This window comes from Cavia porcellus, unplaced genomic scaffold, assembly GCF_034190915.1.
Source record: "Cavia porcellus strain 051 isolate PalLab524CR breed Dunkin Hartley unplaced genomic scaffold, mCavPor4.1 scaffold_6, whole genome shotgun sequence".
Classification (NCBI taxonomy): domain Eukaryota; kingdom Metazoa; phylum Chordata; class Mammalia; order Rodentia; family Caviidae; genus Cavia; species Cavia porcellus.
In genome coordinates this window covers 65,434,756-65,459,931 of record NW_026947489.1, presented here as the reverse complement: position 1 = coordinate 65,459,931, position 25,176 = coordinate 65,434,756, and the positions used below count along the sequence as shown (strand labels likewise).

Sequence of the window (25,176 nt, the reverse complement as noted above, 5' to 3'; positions counted from 1 at the left end):
TGCAGGAACACTATATTTATTAGATCAATAATTCATTTTTAGCAATACAAGTACAGAATATATCACAATGCTGGTTACAAACATACTTAGTATGGTGTAATAGTTACAAATAACGGTGGCCACTACAAGTCAGTGAGAATGGTATGAAAGGTCATTTGACACAATGAGCTGTCTTCAAAAATCTATTAATGACCTTAGATATTTCTATAGAAATTACTGTGGCACTAGTAGTGGGGATTTTCCTGTAAAGAATGTTAGTGACTTATTTTTAATTATTCCATTAAGAGCTTTTTATTTTGAGCCTATTAAATTAAAATCCCCTGTTGCTTAGTAAAGTAGAAAAATAGTACTGACCTGGTAATATTTAATAAAATGTAGCATTTCATTCACATCATAAAAGTAGAACCAAATTGAAAAGGTTTTTAGTTACCATGGCAACATGTCTTCCCACAAAAGGAATATACAGAAATGAGTAATGTTACACAAATGGTACCTGCAATGATTATTTAGTGATCCAACACTTAACTGTGCACCACAAACCAAGTTTTCTAGATATCTATATATAGCATATATATTTAATCGTAAATTTTACTTTTGAAAAACATGTGCACGTCAACAAACTCACTAAGGCCACTCATGCTAGATACCTAGGATTGCAAGTAAGAATAGTATTATTTAATAACTCCAAAAGCACACTCCTTCAAATCATCAACAGGGTAAAACCAGTTTTCTGCCTAAAACTTTCCTGAGATTTGTGGACTACTACTAGTGTTCAAGCTGGAGATTAATCTGCATGTCGTATTTTTAAAAAATTCCTGGTAACTTGAGGTGGAATATAATATGCACTCCATTTTTTTTTTTTTTTTTTTTGTCTTTTTCCTTTTTTTATCGGTACCAGGGATCGAACTCACGACTGCCTGCTTGCAAGGCAGGTGCTTATGCCGCTGAGCTAAATCCCCAGCCCCGATATGCACTCCATTTTTTAAAAAGCAAAAATAGAACTCTTCCAAAGATTAGTACTTCTATTTTTCCAGTAGTAACTTTGCTATACAGAAAAAGAAGTTTGGAGCAAGGATAGGAATGCAGAGGAGGGGAAAAAAGTGGCAGTTAATGATTCCTGTCATTTAGTAAATCATTCTATCAGTTTGTAATTTTAACTGAAAGTTGCAAACATGCTTTGGGCATGTGTTTACTGCTCAGCTTTCTGTCTGCACTATAACGAGCAGCCACATGGCACTTTTATTCTTATAAGACTGCATTTCCTGTACTTAACTTTCTTGATGGGGGTCTTGCTACGTTGCCCAGGTTGGTCTGGAATTTATGGGCTCAAGTGATCCTCTTGCCTCAGCCTCCTGAGTGGCTGATACTATAGATGTGTGCCATTGTGCTCAGCTTTCTATACTTAATTTTTATAAGATTATGAACTCTTCCTAACAGACTAGGAACAAAGGTTTTCATTACAGTGCAAGAATACGTGGACAAGGGTTACTACAAAGTAAAAGTGAATTCATTTTTAACCAAAGAAGAGAGGTGATGGGAAGAAGGGTTCTAACCCTCTAGGCAAAGTCAGTTCTGGGGGGCCTGTAACGATTACGCTGTGAAGAACTCACACAGAATCCCAGTGACTGACTGCACTGTGGCACGCCTGACGGCTCCCTGATGCCCCCAGCTGGAGTAGCACCACAATTTAGGAATAAGACTGGGTAAATGACGAGTCAGGAAGGATGAGGCCAAAGGCCTGCGTCTAACATTACTTCACTAAACCTCCAGAAACATCTTTTTCGGCTGGCCAGGGCATCCTAACACACGTACGGAAAAAAAAAAAAACCTGTACAAGCTACTGGTTATTGTGAGGCAAATTTCATCCTTAGGTTTTTTTTTTTAAAGTTGTAAGTCATATGGCATTCATCTCACTCCAAATATCTTTATTAAAAGAATAAGCCCTGTACTTAAGTTAGGGTATTTTTAAAAATTAGATTCAGAAATAATGATGCTACAAGTCACAGCCTAATATAACACAGCAATGTTCCGTTTTGTTTTAAAAGACTTCTGTTTCCTTAGCTAAAGGGCAGGCATTATATCAACATTTATAGGTATTAGGAATTACACTAAAGCAGTGGTTAAAGGAGAAATGTCAGTAATATCTGAAAACCAAAGAAAAGGAACAAGTGTCTGTCACCTGACATCATCCCAGATCCTAGGCTTCTAAATAGCATGTTACTTTATTAGAGTGTGAGCTAAGCTGAGCTAAGGAGGATGAGGCCCTAAGTCATTTGTTTATTTTATTCTAGGAAATGGTGTATGTGTACAGAACCAAAAAATAAAAAAATAAAAAACTTCATATGGAAACATAAGTTTCAAAATATTTATTGAAAAACAATTTACCATGACATTCCTATACCACAAACATACCACAGGACTCTAACCAAAAGGATACAAAGTCTATCCTGAAAATATCTTTGGAGGTATTAAATATATAGGCCCATGAGGACAGAGTTGAGTGACTTAAAAATGTTAGTCCCTGGTCACACAGATTACTATTTGGTAAATAATAAAGGGTGACTCTTGGCATTAGGCTATAATTAACTGAGAGGGACAAACTTCAACTACAGGTGTGTCAAATTATTCTTTCCTGAAATTAACAAGAAAATAGTTCAATCTGAGGAATACACCCAGGTTTCAAAAACCACAGTTATCATCCTAGAGTGTGGGCCAGCTTCATTTCTTTCGGTATAGTCCCCAATAAATCACCTTCTGAGGACCGAAAAGCACTAACTCTTCACAAGACTGCAAACAGCAAATCCAAACAGGGTTAAAGTTGGGAAGTTCAACAAGTATTTAAAATTTGCAATCTCCATTGACTCTTCTGTACCCTATAACAGACAGGTTAGATCTCTTTTCCCCTTTCAACCCATATTCATGTTAGAAGAAAACTAAATTCAACACTCATCCACTCACCCACAAAGTACTCCAAGCATTAGCCAAGAGCAGTATCTCTAACAGCCAATCATGAACCCCTGAAAATAGGGGAGAAACTCAGATTCTTAACTCTAGAGGCACCAGACGGGCCACTATCTTAAGAATTGAGGTAACAGCAAAAGACCTTTTTGTTTCTTGGTTTGCTACATGTCACAACTTACCCAATTTGAAAATTACCTCAATTAAATAACCCACCACTGGCTTAAAAAAAGAAATCAAAACAAAATAAACAAATTAGTGAAACAGACATATCATTAGGGGATCTTCCCATTTGATCCCTGGACTTCAAATACAATAACTTCAGTTTTACTATTATTTATTATAAAAATGAAGAATTTTCTAAGATTTTATTTTTGGGCATTTATTTTCCATAATCCCAAAAACCATGTAGTGATCTAAAATTCCCATCTGAGCATGAACTATTTTACAACTCTAGCCAACACACCTATTAATGGCATTTATAGTTAGGGGAACATTGAAAATGCGGGTGGTAGCCGCAGCAGGTATTTCCAGACGGCATTGCCATCTGTGCACCATGACTAAAGAAATGCCACTGGCACCGCCACACTTCCCTAGCGTGGCATCTATTATATGACTGTAATTCTCTGCACTATCACTTTCCATTATACAGCTAAATGACTCGTTCTATTGATAAAGATATATTCAGGGACTAAAATAATCGTCTAAAGCCTCTGGTCCAAATAACCGCCTTCTACAATAGGCTGGTCCTTTTAAAAGTTTTTCTGGTCCTGTTAGCAAACACAATTAGAGCATCTTGCACTGCTGTACCAAAAACAGAACAGATTTCTGTTACTTACAGATCAACACTGGTCCAGTACAGATGACTGACAGCCCTTCCCGCATTACAAAGCTCTGGAGTGGTTATGTACACTTCTCTAGGTAAGGCGGCCAAACACAAGTTAGGATGTCTCATTTTTATTAGTGCTTGTGTCAACTTTTCTATACTGCATATAAAGATTTTCCCCATAAAATTTCTTTACAAGACAGTATTGAATACCTTCACATGGAAGAAGTATATGTTAAAAAGTTGTTAAAATCATCCTTACATAATAAGAATGCAACTCTTTTAAACTCTTAAATAGTTTTATTTAGGGGTTCTTTTTTTTTTCTTTCAGGCTTACTGCAAAATGAATTATTTTTTTAAAAAGAAGAAAAAAAAAAAAAAAAGAAAAAGAAAAAGATTCTCCTGTTGTTTGTTCTACTAGGTTGAAAATGTGGGCCAGACTACTTATACATGCGGTACATGCGGAGTATAACTGAATATATGCTTATTCTACGGACACTCTGCAACATAGGCATTACCCAAAATAGGGTCTTCAATGGACTGGACCAGTGTTTCAATGCAAATTCCAGCCCTCAAAAACAACATGGTTTTGATTTCACAGTATGAATTAATTCCCTGGAATCTGGGAAAAGGTAATTGGTTAACTGAGGTGGTCCCTCAGCAGCTTGGTCCCTCGACATTCTGAGAAACTAGGAAGGACTGCACCACTTCTTCAGTGGACTGGGGGCTGGTGTTGACATCCTCAAGGGCATCGGTCACTGAATACTGCCGATCTCGCAACCGGTTCCAGTTAGACAGAACATTGTGATATTCAAACACTTTCTCGTAATTTCCAATGGAGTTGTAAAGTTTAATGAGACCTCGGTAATCATATTCTAGTCCACTGTAGCCTTCACCAAAAAGTTTCTTCCCTGAAAATAATCAAAGGAAGAAAGAAAGTTCAAATGAGGAAACAGCAAGCCGTACTTCTTGTTTTATTGTTGCTGTTGTCACTAAGACGGGGGTCTCACTACGTGGTTCAGTCTGGCCGTGAGCTTACAATGCAGCCTAGGCAGGCTTCGAACTCTCGGTGATTTTCCTGCCTCTTGAGTGCTGGGACTACAGGTGTGTAACATCACACCAGCTACAAGCAGTATTTTTTCCATACAAACACAAGTGTAACTTTTAAACAGGCTGGCTTGGTTTCATACTCCGTAATAGAACAGATTCTTTTGTCAGCACCTTTCAACCCATTTGTGACTTTAAATTTGAGCTTTACTAAAATAGAATCATAAAATTTCATGGTTTTAAGGGAAGTTATGACTGTAGTTCAGGCTGGCTTTGAACTCACTATATATCCCAGGTTGGCCTCAAATTCTCCACAACCCTTTTGTCTATCAAGTGCTTGGATTACAGGTATATGCAGGATTGCAGGTAGATGCCACTATGCCCGGCTCCAACTGGGAATCTGAAAATATCAGTATTTTGGATACTCAAAAAACAATTAACAACTGCATGTGCTGGCAGGACATCTTTAATTTGAGTACTCAGGAAGCTGAAGCAGGAGGGTCACTGTGAGTCTGAGGCCAGCCTGGGAACAGGGAATTCAAGGCCAGCCTGAACTGTACAGCAAGACCCTGTCCCCCCCACTCCTCCCTCCAAAAAAAGATGGAGGGAGCAAAATACAATAAATGAATCTGACTGCTTCTCCTGTGAGTAACATAACCACATCGAAGGAGGAGGCGGCAGGGAGATAATTTCAACTGTGGTACTTTTGGACAACATGTTCTGGATACGTACAACTTGCAGGCTAAAGACAAAGATTACTATAAACAAACACTGGACTCTTCAAAGTAGGTCAGTACATTTTTTTTTCTTTTTTCTTTTTTTGTCTTTTTCCTTTTTATCGGTGCCAGGGATCGAACTCACGACCACACACTTGCAAGGAAGGCGCTTATGCCGCTGAGCTAAATCCCCAGCCCCAGTAGGTCAGTATATTATGGCTAATGGGAGACACCCACATATAAATGGATATATGATTTACGATAAAACACAAGAAAGGGAAAAGGACGGTCTTCTGAAAAAAAACGGCCCTGAGTCAACTGTGTATTTATATGTGAAAGAATGAAATGTAAGTCCTTATACCATAAACTAAAGTCAATTTTAGGACTGTAGTTCTAAATGTATATGGTTAAACAAAGTTCCCAAAAGATAAAATTGCTTTCTTTTTTTTGGTACTGGGGGTTGAATTTACAACCTCATGTCTGGGGTAGAAAAAGATTCTCAAAAATGAGTATGAAAAGTGATAACCACAAAAGAAAAAAATTGATACATTTAATTACATTAAAACCAAGCACTCCTCTTCCTTAAAAAAGACACTATTAAGCCAGCCTTGGCACATGCCTGCAATCCCAGCACTTCATCCCAGCACTTGAGAGGCTGAGGCAGGAGTACTGTTGAGAGTTTGAGACAAGCCTAGGCTATGAAGTGAGCTCAAGACCAGCCTGAACTGCATAGCGAGACCCTGCATTTGAGTTTCAAAGACATGAATGAGAAGGTATCTGCAACACATGTAACTAACAAAGGGCTTATCACGTCTATAGTACATAAAGAATTTCCATAAATCATTAAACAAATGATAAAGTCACTCCCTATAAAAACATGCAAGGTTTAACACATACTCTGTAAGATGATGGCCGCAGTAACTTATAATACCTTGAAATGGAAATAACTGAAATGTTCCCTGTATCCATTTACAGTGGAATAGATGACACATGAATGCAATAAATATTACAGAGTACTGGAAATTCACAAGTGCCAGTGATATGTTAACACAGCAAATGTATTTTACAATTAAAATTCACTAAAAAAAAGTCAACACAGGCCAGGGGTAGTAGTGAACCCCTGTAAACCCAGCATCCTGTGCAGCTGAGATAGTAGGACTAGAAGCAAGCCTGGGCAACTTGCTGAGAGTCTGCCACAAAACTAAAGCATGGGGACACTTGGCCCAGAGCAAGGAATGTATGTTGCCGTGAAGGTCTGGGTTCATTCTGCAGTACTGTGCCTCCCCCCAAAGTCACGTAAACAGGAGGAAGGAGGGGAGGGCAGAGATAGCAACTGCACAAATAGCTGAAAATAACTACTTCTACCTATGCTTGACACCTAGTGCTGTACCTTATTACTGATCTCAACAGCAAAAAAACACCTTTAGTAAGACTCTTCCAGATGATGATTTTTGGATGGTTTCTAGGTGTCCTGTGTAAATCTAAACTCATTTATGTCTCATTTGAGCCCTTCCCTTATACAACATATAGTCAATCAACTGACTAAGAAAATGTAAAGAAAACATACCAATTGCTATAGATCGCAAATAAAGTTTCTCAGCATTTTCATACTGATTCATATCGTAATTATACAAAGAAGCCAGATGTCCCACTGAAAGGGCTACTTCATAATCTTCTTGACCAAGAAGTTGCTCTTTAATTTGAATTGCTTTGATGTGCATTTCTTCAGCTTCCTGAAAAATATACCACATCAATCATTAGATAGTAATTTTTCTACATCAACAGTTTTTACTCAATGAGTAAGAGTCTTTGAAATGTCAAAAGAGAGCTTATGAATGCCACAGGTAACAGGTGAAGAACTTACTATCACAAGCTGATGATAGTAATAGTGCCTATGACCAAAAGCAATGTGAAAACTTAAGTAATAAAAAACTGCTAGAAATTAACAGGAAAAGATTAAAATTGTTAGAAGAAATTAAGAATCCTAAAATACAAATTATTTCTTTTCAATAACATATTCCAAAGCTTTGTTTTTTTTGTTTTTTGGTACTGGGGGTTGAACTCATGACCTCTTGCTTGCCAGGCAGGCGCTTATGCTGCTGAGCTAAATCCCCAGCCATATTCTAAAACTTTAACTGGATATTATTAAGGTATTAATTTCTATAGACATACACTCTATTTTCAGATAACTATTTTTGGGTTTTTTTTTTTTTTTTTTTGTCTTTTTTTTTTTATCGGTACCGGGGATCAAACTCACAACTGCCTGTTTGCAAGGCAGGCGCTTATGCCGCTGAGCTAAATCCCCAGCCCCTTTCTACAGATAACTCTTATACTAACAAAATACATTCAGACAGAGGGACAAAATGAACATTTTGAGCAGATTCTCATTTTCCCTTATTAGATTTCCAAATTGAAAACAGTAAGATTTTATAACCCAAATTCTTAAGATTTAATGTAAATAATTTTATTGCTACAATTAGTAATACTTTACTAATCAGTCTAAAATTAATTCTTATTATTAATATCTGATATTTCTTTCATACCTACCAACTATTAATATCTGATATTTCTTTCATACCTACCATGTACTAAGTATTCTGCCAGGAGCCAGCTGTTTATACTTAGCTAAGAACTGTTTGTAATCTAAACATAACAATAATATTAGCCTTACTGATTTGGTATTTTCACATCTTTTTCATGGTCTTAATTCTCTAATTTTATGTATATTATTTGTATAGATTTTATTTTATGCTGCTTTATACTAGCTGTTTTCTTACTTCCTTTATGGAATAGGTATGAATGCATATTATTGTTAAAATTACTAAAAATTTACGATTTGCGATTTATTTAGAAAGAGAAAAATATAAAACATGTTTTTACCTTGAATTTTCTCATTGACTGATAAAGTCTTCCAAGGTTACCATAGTGTTTTGCAGTCTGTACATTAAATTCCCCAAAAGCCTTTTTAGCTAGCTGGAGTGAAGACAGGTGCAAATCATGAGCTTCTTGAAGCAGCCTCTGTTCTGTTTCCTTATTATGACAATCAATTGCAATCTCCTCTAAAATAAGTGCTGAATAAGGAAAGAAACAAATTAGTGCACCTTTAAGCCAATCTGAACATCTAGTTGAAAATTAAATATACTTATCAAATATATGTGACTATGGTTTAGAAATGGTCAAGATCCAAATATTCTACTTTATTTATTTTTGGTTTTTGAGAGTCTTGGTACAGTTTACACTAGCCTTAAACTCACTATATAGCCGAGGCTTGGCCTCGAACTTGCAGCAATTCTCCTGCCTCAGCTTCTCAAGCGCTGGGATTACAAGTGTGCACCATCATACCCATCAAAATAGTCTACTTTAATAATAAACAGTATACTTTTTTTTTTTTTGTACCGGGGATTGAACTCACGATTGTGTGCTTTGCCAGGCAGGTGCTTATGCCACTGAGCTAAATCCCTGGTCCTAAACAGTATACTTTTGGGGAAATCATTGTATTTCGTACAGCATAATGAATTTAAATTTAAGAAAAATGATATATATCAAATTGTTTTGCAAAATGTAAGCTTCTACTTTATTAGATTCCTGTGCTTTGCTGAAGAGAATGTTTTTTAAAAGTGAATGTCAGGAACAGGTGAAATTTTTCTAGTTATGAAACTGTGTCAAGGAATAAGTACTTCTAAAAAATTTTTGAAACCATCTTTTATAAAACATAACCTTTAACCAAACATAACTAAAAGAACCAGTTTCTTCTTACTCACTTCATCCACAAAATCAGGTTAGAAGATGTTTTAATTTCAAAGTGACATTCGAGACTTTCATACTTCATCTAAGTTTTTAAGAACGTACATATTCTGGGGCTGGGGATGTGGCTCAGTGGTAGAGTTCCCACCTTGCATGTACAAGGTCCTGGGTTTGATCCCCAGCCACAAAAAGAAAAACACTTTTTACTAGGCAATTTCATTTCCTGGAAAACTGTCATTGTGCACAAAGGTAAATAGAAGAGATTTATATCATTGTGGTTGTTTTTTTTTTTTTTTTTTTTTTTTTTGTCTTTTTCCTTTTTATTGGTACCGGGGATCGAACCCACGACTGCCTCCTTGCAAGGCAGGTGCTTATGCCACTGAGCTAAATCCCCAGCCCCCATCGTGGTAGTTTTAGAGAATTAAAAAGCATTAAGGGGCCAGGAACACAGCTCAGTGGCCCAAGTGCCTGCTTGGCAAGCACAAGGTCCTGAGTTTGATTCCCGGAACTAGAATAAATACATAACTAACTAACTAAACAAACAAACAAACAAACAAACAAACAGCATTAAGTATTTTTTTAAAGGTTAGAAAACAATACAAAGGTCCAATAATAGAGATTAGGTTAAATACATTAGAAAAAAAGGTTAATTATCGTCATGCATTGAAATGAAAAAATATTCACAATCGCTAAAAAAAAGTTTAAAAAACATAAATTACTCATTAATTATCTTATGTTAAAAAGGTCTAAAATAGGGGCTGGGGATTTAGCTCAGCAGCATAAGCACCTGCCTTGCAAGCAGGCAGTCGTGAGTTTGATCCCTGGTGCCAATTAAAAAAAAAAAAAAGTCTAAAATAATATTCACCAAAATACTGATTCAAGACTGGTCGAAGTTTAGGTAACTTTCTTTTTTCTATGTAATATTTTTTTTGGAAACTAATCAAGTGTAACCTGGGTAACTTAACTGTCAACATAAAAGGAGAAACAACTCCATCCAGAATTAAGGTATAGCTTACCAACATACAGGAAACTATCACAAGGGTAACCAATCATGTGAAAAAACGCATCAAATCAAAGAGCACTGGTGGCCATTATAAAAAAAAGTATTTATCAAGTCTTAAAACACACAGGGTCACCTAAAGCTCAATTTAAGAATTCTGTGCTATAAACCTAAACCTAGAAGTGCATCTTAAAGTTTCTACCCATGTTATTATGGAATTACTTGTGTTAATTCCTCCATGTCTTAGAAGAAATTAATGCAAGCATGAACGAATAAAAGACAAAAGAAAAAAGCAAGGCATATTAACAACAATATAGGAAAATTGGTAAGCAATCTCTCATTAAGAACCATTGGAAATCTTAAGTGGAATTGAGAGGACTGGTTACTTAAAAGTAATGGATACAGTTAAATCCTACCATGTCTGAGAAAATAAATACTCCTATTTTCTGCTATCTATCATTAACTTCAAATCATCTAAAGGGTACCTTTCACCCTCTTTGAAGAAGCCAAAAGAAGATGATCTTCAGGTAGGATGTGGGTGATGATACCAATAGCTCTTTCAGCATGAAATCTGCAACACAGATAGATACAGTCTGGCATTTTTTCCTAGTTATATGCCATTAAGCATTTTAAAAAATCAGTCTATTGTATAATACTATCAAAAGTATAGAACTTAATGACTTTTAGTACATTCAGCTATACAGCCACGACTACAAATCAATTTCATATTTTCTTTTCTTCAAAAGAAACCAAGGCTGGGCACAGTGGCACACTCCTGTAATTTCAGCATTTAGGAGGAGGCTGAGGCAGGATTGTCCTGAGTGTAAGGCCAGCCTGGGCTACAAAGTGAGTTCAATGCCAACCTGAATTGCACAATGAAACCATGTTGCAAAAAGACCAAAAACTGAAACAAAACAAAATAAACCGAGGCCTATTAGCCATCATACCCCATTTCCCTCCTCTAAGTTACCAGCCTAAGTAATATCTATTTAGTTTTTGCTTCTATGAACTTATCTAGTCTGGACAACTCATACAACTCAGGACCAAGTTTTCCAGTGTTCAATCATGCTGCAGCATATGTAATTCAGTTTTAAAATTTAATCTAGATACAGTGGCACACATGGAGTCCTAGCCTTTTGGAGACTGCTACATGAGGATCTCTTGTGCCCAGGAATTCAAGGCCAGGTTGGACAAGACAGCAAGGCCCCATCTCAGCCAATCGGTCAGTCAGTCAATCAGCAAGCCAGGTCTATACACACAAAGTAGAGGCAGAATGATCACAAGTTTGAATTCAGCCTCAGGATTTTGGGAAGACTCTTTCAAATAAAAATTTAAAAAGGACTACAGCAGTGGCTCAGTGGTAGAATGATAGTGCAGTTGTAGTATAAAAGCAGCCACAAAAAGACATGAATGAATGAGCATGACTTTGTTCCAGTACATTTTGATTTTACTGCAGACCATAGCTTGTCAATTCATTTTATATCTTTAATCAATAATATATTCTTTGTAACACTGTCAATAAATTGAGCTAACTCAAATTCTTAGGGCTCCAATCCTATTCATCAAATCTGCTCTTCATCATCAAAGAAATGCTTCCTTATATGTTTTGTAATTTCTGAGGGTTAGGTAATTTTAGGTCGCATTATATCTGTGAGCTGCCTATGGTTTGAGTTGATGGCTAATTATTTCCAAGAGTTTTGTATTTTCTTGCAGAGGCATTCTAGGTGTACTAGCAATTAGTTTCTCAGGTTAAAATTGTCCTCAGTTTAACCAGGTGTGGAGGTATATGCCCGTAATCCCAGTACTTGGGAGGTTGAGGCAGGAGGACTGCTGAGTTCAAGGCCAGCTGAGGCTACAAAGTGAGCTCAAGGCCAGCATGAACTACATGTCGAAATCCTGTCTCAAAAAAAAATTCTGTTTGTGGGTTCCTGCAGACATGATCATCGGAGTCCAGAGGAGCAGAGTTCTATAGTTATTCATTGTTGTTTAAGGCCCTTTTCTGTTGTTAATTTGAGCCCACATTCAAATGAACAAGTTTCCTTGTCATCTCTGCCAATGGACACTTCTCCATACCTCGCTCCCTAAGGCCACTGCCTTGTTCTTGACTTCATGTGAGAGTTCTAACTAGTCCCCAAAGGCTAAATGTTTCATAAACCCAGTATTATTACTGTACAATTGAAGTTATAAAACATCTAAGCTTTCCTTCCATCTCAAACTAGTTATACTACAGTTCCTCCCTTTGGATTTCAATGTCATTATTAGTGATTTTTTGTTTTTGTCTTTTTGAGAAAAGGTCTTACTATGCAGTTCAGGCTGGCCTTTAGCTCACTTTGTAGCCCAAGCTGGTCTCAAACTTGGAAGGATTCTCCTGCCTCAGCTTCCCCAGTACTGGGATTACAGGCATGCATCACTATGCCCAGTAGCCTATTATTAGTTTATAGGGATTTCTCCATACTCTAAAAAGCTTACTACATGTAAGAGACATAATGGTTTACATTTTCATGTGTTTTGAACAAGAACTTTTTAGGTTTTCATGTTTAACAGTAGTGGGAATTAAACCCAAGGACTGCACTTTCTCCAGCCTTTTTTGATCTTCAGACAGGGTCTTGTGCAGTTGTCCAGGCTGGGTTTACACTTGAGATCTTCCTGCTTCAGTCTCCTTATAGTATTAAGATTACAGACATACACTTCCACTCTCAGCTATTTTTAGATGTTTAAGTCTGCTATTTAGCCAGAACTTACTGCATTACTCAAAGAAAAATTACTCAATGAGTTATATTCCAGACAGATATATGTTTTTAAGTCTCAATATTAAACTACATGATGTCTAAGTGAAAAGCTTATAAATTAGTATGATTATGTTTAGGTATCCTCTTAAAGCTCTAAAAAGACAAATTTGACATATAAAGAATATTACATACTATTGTAATAGGGAAGACAACCAACCAAACAAACAAACAAAAAAATAGTGTTTAATCCTACACTGAACAAGAACATGACGCTTACAGTGCATTGTCAAATTTCCCAGAGCTGTACTGGTGAACGTAAGAAGAGTAAGCCAAGTCTTCATGAGCTGTTGCTACATGGATATTTTTGCCACCAAACACTGACTGTCGAATGTCAAGGGCTGCCTGAAAGAATCATAAAGGCATTTAATAATACTGTCAACATTTAGAGAGTATCACTTCATTTAAATTAAATATTCTAATGACACATATACCCAAATCAGTAAGTTTTCAAGCAAAAAAGTCCTGCTGAGGAATTTTGTGAAGACCACACAGACTTAAAAAGGCAATGGCTTACTAATAATCATTCCTCCCTCTTTAGAATCACATCAGTGGTTTCTCTAGGTCTCTCTCCAAAAGTGAACATCAAGGTCAAGGCTACTTTGTCTGTGGCTACGGTACATTCATCATTTACCTAAGAATGACTATGATGAGGCCTGAAATTATTGCTATCAGCACTGGTTGCTAAGAAGGCAGCTATATTGATATTTGTTAAACCAAGCCATAACCTAGACAAATGAAAGAGTGAAAACTTAAATATGGGCCCACAACCCATAATTCCTTTCTTGACTGATTCTCTTTAATCTCTGAAGCATTATTTTTTCAGCCTTTTAAGTAATACTCAGTGAAGTGATGGCTCCATCAGACCAGGAAGGGTTCAAAAAAGTTATTTTTAGATAGTGGTTTATATATCACAAACAAATACAGGTCAACAAATCAATTTAGACTGAAAGAAAAAAAAGGCAATCATTAACATACCTGATAAATTGCAACAGACTGACAGATATTATCTACATTGAGTAAGTAGAAGCCATAATCTAGCAATGTATCAGAGTATTTGGGGTGTTTGGGTCCAAAATGATCTCTAAAATAAAAAAAAGACACAGAACTATTAGAATATGAAGCAGAGCAACAATTGAAAATGAGATTTTTAGTAATAATTACCTACCGTGCTAAATACACTGCATGTTTAATTAACTGTTCTGCCTTCTTAAATTCACGTTTTACTACACAAGCCTGTAGATAAAGTAAAAAAATTGTTAAAAAACTCTCAAACAGTCCTCAGTGTGCTGCAATAAGTACAGTGTATGTATCTGACTATAATATAGTTAGTAAGAAAAATATTTTCAAACATAAGTTTCACTTACAATTTTTTTCCCTTTCAAATACCTGAAAATTCTATAAACACTGTTATACAACCTAGGAAAATTATAAAGTAAAATTTTGACACTCTCAGAATAAACCTATTATAATAAAATTACTTTAGAAAGCTAGTGTACTCTCCCATGTTTGTAAAATAAAATGGTTGGGGAAGGATTAATCACAGTTGGTTTTTTAATTTCTTTTTTCTTTTTGAGGCAGGGTTTCACCATTGTAGGCCAGGCTGGCCTCAAACTCACAGCGATCCTCCTTCCTCATCCTCCCAAGTGTTAGATTACAAGAGTGCACCATTGGACCCAGCTTCCACAGTATTTTCTAAGGTAGTTACTCTGGTTCTGGAGTGACTTACAATGATTTTTTTTTTCAGTTTTCTTCATTAATAAAATTTTTTTTTCTAAGCCTACAGTGTCTGATATTGGATAGTTTCCAATCCAAGTAACAACCAGGACCAAATCTGCTCAGTTCATGAGATCAACCAAGACTGGGCATGTTTAGGCTGGTTGTCCATCTATTCAACTAGTAATTTGCTAAGTGCTAGGAATACGGGTATGTGCCACATCCCATGCCCAGCTTTGTCTGGTATTCTGAGACAGTCTTACTATGTAGGCCAGGCTGGCCTCAACTCTTGGCAATCTTTCTGCCTCAGTTCCCCAAGCGCTAGGATGGTAGGCTTATACCACCATGCCTGGTTTCAACTAGTAATTTTTTTTTCTTTTTACAGTACTGGGAATTGAATTCATGACCTTGTGCTTACCAGGAAGACACTGCCACTGAGCTATATCCCCAGCCTCAACCAGTAATTTTAAAATGCTCAGATGGGGCTGGTTATTTAGCTCAGCAGCATTAAGGACCTGCCTTACAAGTGCACAGTCATAAGTTCCATCCCCAGTACCAAAAAAAAAAAAAAAAAAAAAGCTTAGACGCTGGGAGGCTGAGGTAGGAGACCACTGAAAGTTTGAGGCCAGACTGCTACATAGTGAGTTCAAGGTTGGCCTGAACTATATAGTGAGACTCTGTGTTAAACCACCACCCAAAAAAAATCCCAGAATTTTAAGTTTTCATATTATATTTTACAATATTTTAAACCATGAAGATAGCCAAGTTTATAAATTCTACATAGCATTTGAATTTAGAAATGTGCCTCTTGTATATTATGCTGTCTTCATATTAAATGTTCTGAGTTAAAAACAACACAGCAATATCCCTTGCCTCTGCTTACCTGTTCTAAAATGACTGATTTAGTATTTTATGTAAATATAGCAATCTTCTAAATCTACAATTTTTTTTTTTTTTTGGCCTTTTTCGTTTTTATTGGTACCGGGATTGAACTCACGACTGCCTGCTTGCAAGGCAGGTGCTTATGCCGCTGAGCTAAATCCCCAGCCCCTAAATCTACAATTTTATAATATTTTTTTCAACTGAATTTCCACCAGTAAAACCAACCAAAAGGGAATACTCAAATTTGAGAAACTTTTTTTTTTAAGACTAGTCAAGTGCAATAGTGAGAAGGGGGGAAAGAGTAGAACAAGGAGTTCAATCTGTACTGACTGTGAACAATCAGTTGAGATAACTCACTACCTTTGGACCAGCCAAATTTGAGAAACTTAAGTATACATAAAGAGTAGATGTGGAAAATACATTAATGTTTTTAAGCTTTAGTATACTAAAGCTATATTTATTTGTTTGTTTATTTAACCAAAGCTATTTTTTTTTTTTTTTTTTTTTTTTTTGAGATAGGGTCTTATTATGTGTTTTAGCCTGGCCTCACAACTAGTGATCCTCTTGCCTCAGCCTCCTAAACATGTACTGGTGTACTGGGATTATGGGCATATACTACCATGTTGAGCCAAAGTAGTAATTTTTAAATGCTATTAAATGGCTTCAAAGACCTACTGCATTTATTTATTTTTAAATTTTATTACACACACACACACACACACACATATTTACATACATACATATTTTTTGGGAGGGTATTGGGGACCAAAGTCACAACCTCAAGCTTGCCAGGCAGGTGCTTTGTGCTGCTGAGCTAAATCCCTGGCCCCTCTGCATTTATTTAAAGAATAAGAATCAGAAAAAAAATTAAAGATTGCCCAGTAGGTCAGGTACAGCATGCTGCCATGCTCAGAGACTGCCATATTGTCAATACTAGGCCAGTCTTTCAGAGAAGCTACCACAGCCTGTGCAGCTTTGGCCTAAGGAATTCACATTACTGTACAAACTTTAAGAAAAACAAAACCTTGTGCCTGAATAGTAACAAAATACTACTTTGATCTGTGTTTCAGTGATCTAAATCAATTATCAAAATGAAGTATTTTACCGGTTATTTTGGTGAAGCAAAATTGAAATTAATTACTTAGGTCAGATACTTTGGGCTAGAGAAATCACGCTTCTAAAATTGAGCACAACAGAAAGCAGAACTTGTTGTGCATGCCATATACATTAACTAGGTTACAACAAAGGGGAGGCCTAGTGAATCCCATACTGTACTTAATACTTTTAACATTGTACTCACCTTAGAAGCTTGCCTTAGAACATCCACCACAACTTTAACTGGTAAGCCAGCTGTAATTTCTTTCATTGCTTCAATGCACCATTTGTATGCCTAAAAAAATTTAAGAACAAATGGTTATGAATCAAATTGATAGCACTGACAAAATGAATGCGAAATTCTCATGAATGAAATGAATGGGTTTTTACCTAAACACAAACATGCACAAAATACTTATACATAAAATTTTCTGAGGCTAAATCTTTTTGATAATATTTATCTGTCAAATTACTTTTTTTTTTTTTTGGAACAGGGGCTCATTATACAGTTCAGGCTGCGCCTGAATTCCCTATGTAGCCCAGGCCAGCCTCAAACTTGCAGCAATCCTTCAGGCTCCTGAGTATTGGAATTAAAGGCACACACCACCTTGCCCAACTCTTATTTTACTCTTAATACCTGAAACGTTTCAGAATCACCATTTGCAGGTGTTTAACACATTCTTATTTGTCCTAGAAGCCTTTCTTTTTTTGAGACAGGGATTCACTATGTAATGCAGACTGGCCTTGAACTCACTGTGTAGAACCAGCTAGCCTCCAACTCATAGCAATCCTCCTGCCTCAGCCTCCCAAGTGCTAGGATTACAGCTACCACACCTAGGTTGTCCCAGAAGCCTTTGCACAAGTCTTTACTTCTGCCTTAGAATGCATGCCCTTTTCTTCCACCCTTCTAAGTTGCCTAACTTGTTCAGGTTTCAGCCCAAGTAGGTTTCCTGTATTTTGCTTCCCCTATTGTAAACACTTAATAATATTTTATACTTTAATTGCCTTCTGAGTGCTCATTTTGTGCTGGCTATTGTTCTAAGCTCTTTATCTGCATTTACATGTTAACTAAAACAGTTCCATGAGGTGCAGAGAAGTGGCAAGCAATGAAGTAGCATCTAGCTACACAATGGGAAACAAATGAAAACTAGTGTGGGTGCAGTAGACACACTTGTAACCACAACTACCCAGGAGACTGAAGCGAGACCAATGCAACTTTGAGACCTGCCTGGGGAAACTAAGCAAGATCCTGTCTCAAAAACCAAACCAAACCAAAACACTTCTATACCACGAATTAGCATGAGAGAAAAAAGAAAAGGTGAATTATTTTGGGTCGTGATCACTGCCACAAAGAAAACAATTTTGTGAAGGGATTACAAAAGGAGAAAACACATTAGAAAATAATCATTTGGGGGCTGTGGGATTTAGCTCAGTGGCATAAGCACCTGCCTTGCAAGCAGGTGGTCGTAAGTTTGATCCCCGGTACCAGAAAAAAAGAGAAAAAAGGAAAAAATGAAAAAAAAAAAAAAAAAGCAAATAATCATTTGTTCTCTTGTGTAAGTTTCTTCTTCCATTTCATTTAAGAGATAGCTATTTGGAAGTAACTATGGTATAAAAATGAAATAAAAGCTATAATCACACTGAAATTTAGATCTATCTTTACAAGACACTAAATAAGCTTATTTTGTTTCCAAGTAATCAGATGCAGTCTTTAGAATTGGGTACACCGTAATACTGGTTTAAAACGCCGATTGTCTTTCCCCATTCTCATTTTGGGAAGATACGCTTTTCTTCCAATTAAAGACAAGTGTGAGGGCAGTGGTGCAGCTCTCAGGTCAGAAGCTGATGGCTTGCCTGATTCAAGCCCTAGCATCCCCCCAACTCCTCCAACTATGTGTAGCCACATGATTTCCTTTAGTCAGCTATAGCATGAGCAGGAATACAATGGGTCATTCCTAAGAGAAAAGTCCAAAAAAGCTAGCTGTGTTTCTCATGATGTTTCTGCCCTTATTCCAAGGTTTATAATGACCCTGGTAATGTGCTAAGTGACAGTGGGTCATCATCAAAGTGCACAGGCAATGTTAAGTGTAACTACAGCTATCCCAATCATAAGTAAGAAATTTTTAGTGTTCTAAGACACTGCTACTTTGGGACTCATACTGCTTCAGTATATACCATCCTGACTAGTAATAACTTAGTGATAATCCTGCACACTCTATCAAGATATATGTAGTTTCCTACAGATATCAATAAAAAGTTGATTTATATTTCAAAGACTAAACTGTTAAAATTATCCAAGAAACATCAAAAGACTTAAAAATTCTTCATGAATGTGCTGACAGTTGTAAAGACCATAAGTGAGGCACAGTATAAAGTGTTAAACATAGATTTATGAAGAGAACTTTCTGCTAAGTTGTTAGCAGACTAGCTAAAGAAAAATAGAAACTCATAAGTGAAAGTCACCTGAGAAGAGAATGGCCAGAACCAGTGCTCTGAGAGACTAAGGCAGGGGGACTGCAAGTTCCAGCTCAGCCTGGACAACTTAGTGAGACCCTGTCTCAAAGTAAAATATAAAAAAGTGGTGAGCTGTAGCTCAGTGTGAAGGCCCTGAGTTCAGTCCACAGTATCACTCTAAAAAAAAGTGACAAGATATCAACTACTCTATGTAATAACAAAAATCCTAGGGACTGTAGAAGAGTTGAAAAGAAATGAAAGACTTGAAGAAATAGGGCCAGAGATGTAACTCAGCGGCACAAGTGCCTGCCTGGCAAGCGCAGGATCCCAGTTTGATTCCTAGTACCGCCCCCCACCAAAAAAAAAAATAAATAAATAAAAAACCAGAAAAGAAGAAATGAAAAGACCCAGAGATTAGTTCCTATTTAGAGACAGAAAAAGAAAAAAAAAAAAAAAGGCAAGCATCTGGAGAACTTGTATTACTTAATACTAAATCAAGTGTTACTTAATTTTAAATGATAAACAACTACACATAAGGGCCAGCAAAACAATTTACCAATGGGACAAGATAGAAACATAGAAACTCAAAATCAAAAATAAGTACAATATAAACTTCCTTAAAAAAATGTAGGCAGGCTGATAAATAATAGACATTTACACGCTGGCTTGCCATGTCCTCATATAGCTATGAAAAGTAGGATGATTCTAGCACAAACACCTTGCAACTATTATACAATTTTCTGTTTTCACTCTAGTTGCAATTTTCCATTAAGTACGGAAATATATTAGGAATAGAACGGAGGAAAAAATCTAGATAGGAATAATTTTAAAAAATAAAAGCTAGGGCCTGGCAAGCACAAGATCATGAATTTGATCCCCAGTACCAAAAAAACCAACTAACAGAAAAAAAACAAAACAAAAGCTAAGTGATAGCTATCTAATAGCATGAAATGATGATATTCTTCCACAATAAAGCAACCAAGAAAAAGAGTTAAGCACATACAGATCACTTTTCAATTTAAAAAACCAGAAATGGTCACATACACACACACACACACACACACACACACACACACACACACACACACAAACTAGCAGAGTACAGCCACCGAAACAATTTAGGCAGAAACACAGCTGGTTCAAGAGTAGAGTGTGGTGGTGTACACCTGTAAACTCGGCACCCAGGAAGCTGAAGGAGAGCTGATGTGAATGTGAGGCCATCCTGGGCTACACAGTGAGACCTTGTCTCAAAGCAAAACAAAACAAAACCTCTAGTATATACATACGTATTTAAAATCCATCTCCCAAATACTCCTTTGGTCTGAATTTAAGCATTCCATTACAAATGTGTACACTTTTTTTGGTTTTGTTGTGTAGTTCAAGATGGCCCTGAGTTCACTATGTAGCCCAGGCTAGCTGAAAACTTACAGCAATCCTCCTGTCTCAGGCTCTCAAGTGCTGGGATCACAGGAGTGTATCATGCCTGGCCTCAAATCTGTATAGCTTTCAGTAAACGCACTATGTGCAAATGAGATTTATAAGAAATATATAGAAGACTATTTGATTTATCCTGCTTTTTTCTTTCTTGCTCTTATTCATTCATTCATTCATTTTGGTGTTCTTGAGACAGAGTCTCGCTAGAGTCCAAGCTGGCCTTGGATTCACTATGTAGGCCAGACTGCCTTAAACTTCTGCTTCAGCCTCCCAAGTGCTGGAATTACAGTTGTGCATCACCATGCCTGGCTGTTTTGTTTGTTTTTTCTAAGACAGGATCTCTCTATTGTTCAGGCTGGCCTTGAACTCACTATTATAGCTCGGTTTGGCATAGAACTCATGGTGATTCTACTGTCTCTGTTTTGCTACCTGAGTGCTCAGATAACAGACAAGTACTACTGCACTCAGTTTATCCAGTTTTACAGGTACTTGGTGAACATAAGGGAAAGTGGCTTAAAACACTTACCTCATCATAGTGACTTTTTGCAAACAGGAGGGCACACAATTCTCCATAGAGTGCAGCTTTGTTTGCTTGCTGGCCATGTTTTGACAGTTTATCCATATATGTCTGCGCTAACTTAAATGTTTCTTCACCCAAATGATATTTGCAGTTTCCATTTCTTACATGAAGTAACCTACAAAACACAACAAACAATCCTCTATTACTGATAGTTCAAGCATGGTGGAGCATATAAACCCTGAAAAACACTATGTAGCACTAAATGATAACATAAACGTACGAAATGAGGTAGCATCAGAAAAAATTGTCTGGCCCAAATGCACTGGTGAATGCCCATAAGGAAGTATAGAACATACTCTTCTGAGAAAGGATCTCATGATGTTTTTTGTTTTGTTTTGTTTTGTATTTTGGTCTTTTTCGGTACCAGGGATCAAACTCACGACTGCCTGCTTGCAAGGCAGGCGTTTATGCCGCTGAGCTAAATCCCCAGCCCCCTGGATCTCATGATTGATATCATCCAGTTTTAATCCCTTATCTGAAAATATTCTATATCCTTTGTGTACTAAGCATGTGCTATATCTAAGAACATAATGACTCTTTTTGTTCCAAACCCCAAAACAACACAACTGCAGTGCGAGAAGCCAGGAAAACAATGAGGGAAAAAAAAAAATCAACCTTAAACACTATTACCACCATTATCTTCTATTTTTATTTTCCTTGGATTCTTGTTTCTGTTTTTTTGTTTGTTTGTTTTTTGTCTTTTTCGTTTTTATTGGTACCAGGGATTGAACTCACGACTGCCTGCTTGCAAGACAGGCACTTATGCTGCTGAGCTAAATCCCCAGCCCCTTATTTCTGTTTTTTATACAGGGTCTTACTATGTCACTTCCTTGAACTTGTGATCCTCCTGCCTCTCTAGGATTACAGATAAATGGCACCACACCATGCTACCACTAGTTTTATGATGCTTCATAAATACTTCTTTTGGCTGATTTTTCCAGTAAGGTACATTCATTGAAAATAGCTGTTATTATTTCTCTTAAAACTTTTATTTTCTGGGCAGAAAAAAAAACAGTTCTTCACGAAAAATAATTGTACAACCATACTAATAATTTCATGATATTTATGATCAGACTAAAACCTAGACAGCAGGAGATGGCATCTATACAGACTATTCAAGAGAGCAGGAAGGAAAGAAGGGGCAGGAGAATAGACTATATAAGCACTGAAATCCACCCCCTCAAAATTTTTTTTTTTAAATTTTATTTAAGGAGAAAAAAGAAAAAAAAACAGAAAAAGGGTACAAGTTATACAGAATTTCAGAAAAAATAAACAGTAGGAAATCACTAGTTAATTGCATATTGTCATCTTAGAAACAGTTGTTGAAGTTACAAAATTAAAGCATATAGAGGGGACTTTCAAACAGTGAGACTGCAAAGTTTTGTTCAATAATCCAACAAAACTCAGTAATATGGTTATCTATCTTATACACTTAAATGTATATGCAGTTATATCTTTTAGAGAACTTTCTTTTCCTTTCTTTTGTACAATGACAATTACACATTTTGGGTTTTATTACTCCCACAGTTATTACTTTTTTTTTGAAGAAAGTAAAACCAAATGTGACATATCAGGACAGAGTCAGTCAAATGAAAAGGATGGACATAATACATAATGTAAAAACAAAACACAAGGTGATCAACAATGGTTACCATAATGTCTCGTTATCTTAAAAAGAATTGCCTATATCATCAGTTATAATAAAATTGAACAAAACAGTAAAGAATAAGACCAATAAAACCAAAACATTGGAGACATTAGAGGACTTCAAAAGAAGATAATAAGTCAGCCAGAATGGGCGTCACAATGGATCTTATTGTCTTCATAGTTGTTGCCTAGACTTTCAAACTTGGTACTATCTAGCATAACAGAATAGAGGAAAATTAGTCAAAACAAGATGGTGAGAGCAATACAGAATTTCAAATCAAGTTAATAGGAAATCAAAGTGGGTTACTATAATATATCCTGCTATTTTTTATTTATTTTTCCCTTAATTAAAAGGATAAAAATGAAAAAGTAGATAATAAAAAGGAAATTGAGATAAAAAAGAGGGCATAACAACAAAACAGTGCAGGTCAAAACACAGCCATTTAAGCAAAATAGTGTTTCACCACAAGATAATCTCAACATAATAGTAGTTACCATTGTGTCTCTTCCATTAAAATCTTTGGGTATAACTTCGTATACTGTAGCATCAAACATATCAAGACAATGTAAAACCATTCAAGAGAATGACAGTATTACAGGTTATTTAGAATCAACTAACAGAAAATGAACAATGTATAATCTCCTTGTCTATAAAAGTTTTTGTTTATATTATCACATATAATAAAATCCAGTAAGATACACAACACATTAAAACCGATGGAGAGGGGGCTGGGGATTTAGCTCAGTGGCATAAGCGCCTGCCTTGCAAGCAGGCAGTCATGAGTTCGATCCCTGGTACCGGTAAAAACGAAAAAGCCAAAAAAAAAAAAAAAAAAAAAAAGAAAACCGATGGAGGCAGAAGAACAAAAGCTTGATGAGACTTCAATATAAGAGGATATTAAATCAGCACTACCTATTATGATGTCTTGTTTTCTCCAAAATGGCTGTTCCTACCATCCAACCTTCTCTGCCTCATTTCTGTTGAGCTCTTTTTCTGTCATTAGTTGTCAGTTTGTCCTCTTCATTTCGCTTTCTGCTCCATTCATTGTGGCCACTCTGCCACTGTTTCTGGAATCTTGGTATTTTTCATTTTTAGAATATCCTGCAGTAATCTCTGTAGAGTTGAATTGGTGGTTGCAAATTCCCCTAGTTCCTCTTTATCCTGGAAGCACCTTGTTTTTCCATCAATTTCTAGGGACAGTTGTGCAGGATATATCAATCTTGGCTGGAGGTTATTATCTTTCAAAGCTTGAATTATTTCCCCCACGCTCTTCGTGATTTGATGGTTTGTGCCAAGAAGTCTGCTGTAATTCTGATGGGTGTACCCTTGTAAGTGATCTGTTTCTTGTCTCTGACAGCTTTTAATATTCTGTTCTTATATTGGATTTCTGGAATTTTGATTATTATATGCCTGGGTGTAGCTCTGTTTGGGTTGTAGGTGGCTGGGGTCCTGTATGCCTCATACATCTGAGTATCTTTGCCTTTTGTTAAATTAGGGAAATTCTCCTGGATTATTTCTGTGAATAGCTTTTGTAGTTCATTTGTTTGAGTCCCTACTTCTTCTTTTATGTTCCTAATTCTTAAGTTATAGATCCTCTTGTCATCTTCTAGTCTTTGTATTATTGCTGTTTGTCTTCTTGTTATTTTTAAGAAGTTTTTCATTTCATGTTCCCACCTTACAAATCTGTCCTCCAGTTCTGATAATCTATCCTTAGTTTCTTTCAAGCTGTTATGCCAGCTTTCAATAGAGTTTTTAGTTTCCTTGTAATCTCTGTGAACCTGCTTCACGTATTCTATGTTTTCTCTATTTTCTCCATCAAACAATTCTCCCCTTTTTTTCTGTTCTTCCATTCCACCATCTGTTTTTTCTTGGGTGGTGCTTAGCATTTCTCTAACTATTCTACTTATTTCTTGCTTTATTTCATTAAATACTTCATTTTTGAATTCGTCTATGAGGCTCCGGAGATACCGTTTTATATCTATAGGTGCCGTGTCTGATATTGCATGTTTTCTGTCTTCATTCTCTTTTGCTTTTACCTTTCCTTGATCAGTGTTCTCAGGATTGGGGACTGAGGAGCCTTTCTTGTTGCTCCCTTTTCCCATACTTTTTGTTCCTTCCATACAAGCATATGTAGGAGGCTCAGTTTTTTTTTTTTTTTCTCTTTGTGGCAGTTTGTTTGAATCCGCGGGCTAGATGTTCCTGCCCACTGCAGTGTACTAGGGAGACACAGACCCGGGCAGCCTCTGCTGGGCCTGCCCCTCCAGATTAACCTAGTGAAGGTCACTGCTAG

The 25,176-nt window shown here is 36.6% G+C and overlaps 1 protein-coding gene across 1 annotated transcript in view; it reads right to left on the bottom strand.

The window, feature by feature from the left end:
• Appbp2 (amyloid beta precursor protein binding protein 2) overlaps positions 1 to 25,176 on the bottom strand; it is a 60,540-nt gene continuing 35,364 nt past the window's right edge. Inside the window, exons 5-13 of the mRNA XM_003469579.5 lie at positions 21,185 to 21,353; positions 16,976 to 17,065; positions 14,246 to 14,313; positions 14,056 to 14,161; positions 13,298 to 13,422; positions 10,777 to 10,862; positions 8,428 to 8,618; positions 7,115 to 7,280; positions 1 to 4,695 (exon numbers count right to left, since the gene is read on the bottom strand). Coding sequence (XP_003469627.1) covers positions 4,442 to 4,695; positions 7,115 to 7,280; positions 8,428 to 8,618; positions 10,777 to 10,862; positions 13,298 to 13,422; positions 14,056 to 14,161; positions 14,246 to 14,313; positions 16,976 to 17,065; positions 21,185 to 21,353 — 1,255 coding nt within the window. The 3' untranslated portion in view covers positions 1 to 4,441. The remainder of the gene's footprint in view (positions 4,696 to 7,114; positions 7,281 to 8,427; positions 8,619 to 10,776; positions 10,863 to 13,297; positions 13,423 to 14,055; positions 14,162 to 14,245; positions 14,314 to 16,975; positions 17,066 to 21,184; positions 21,354 to 25,176) is intronic.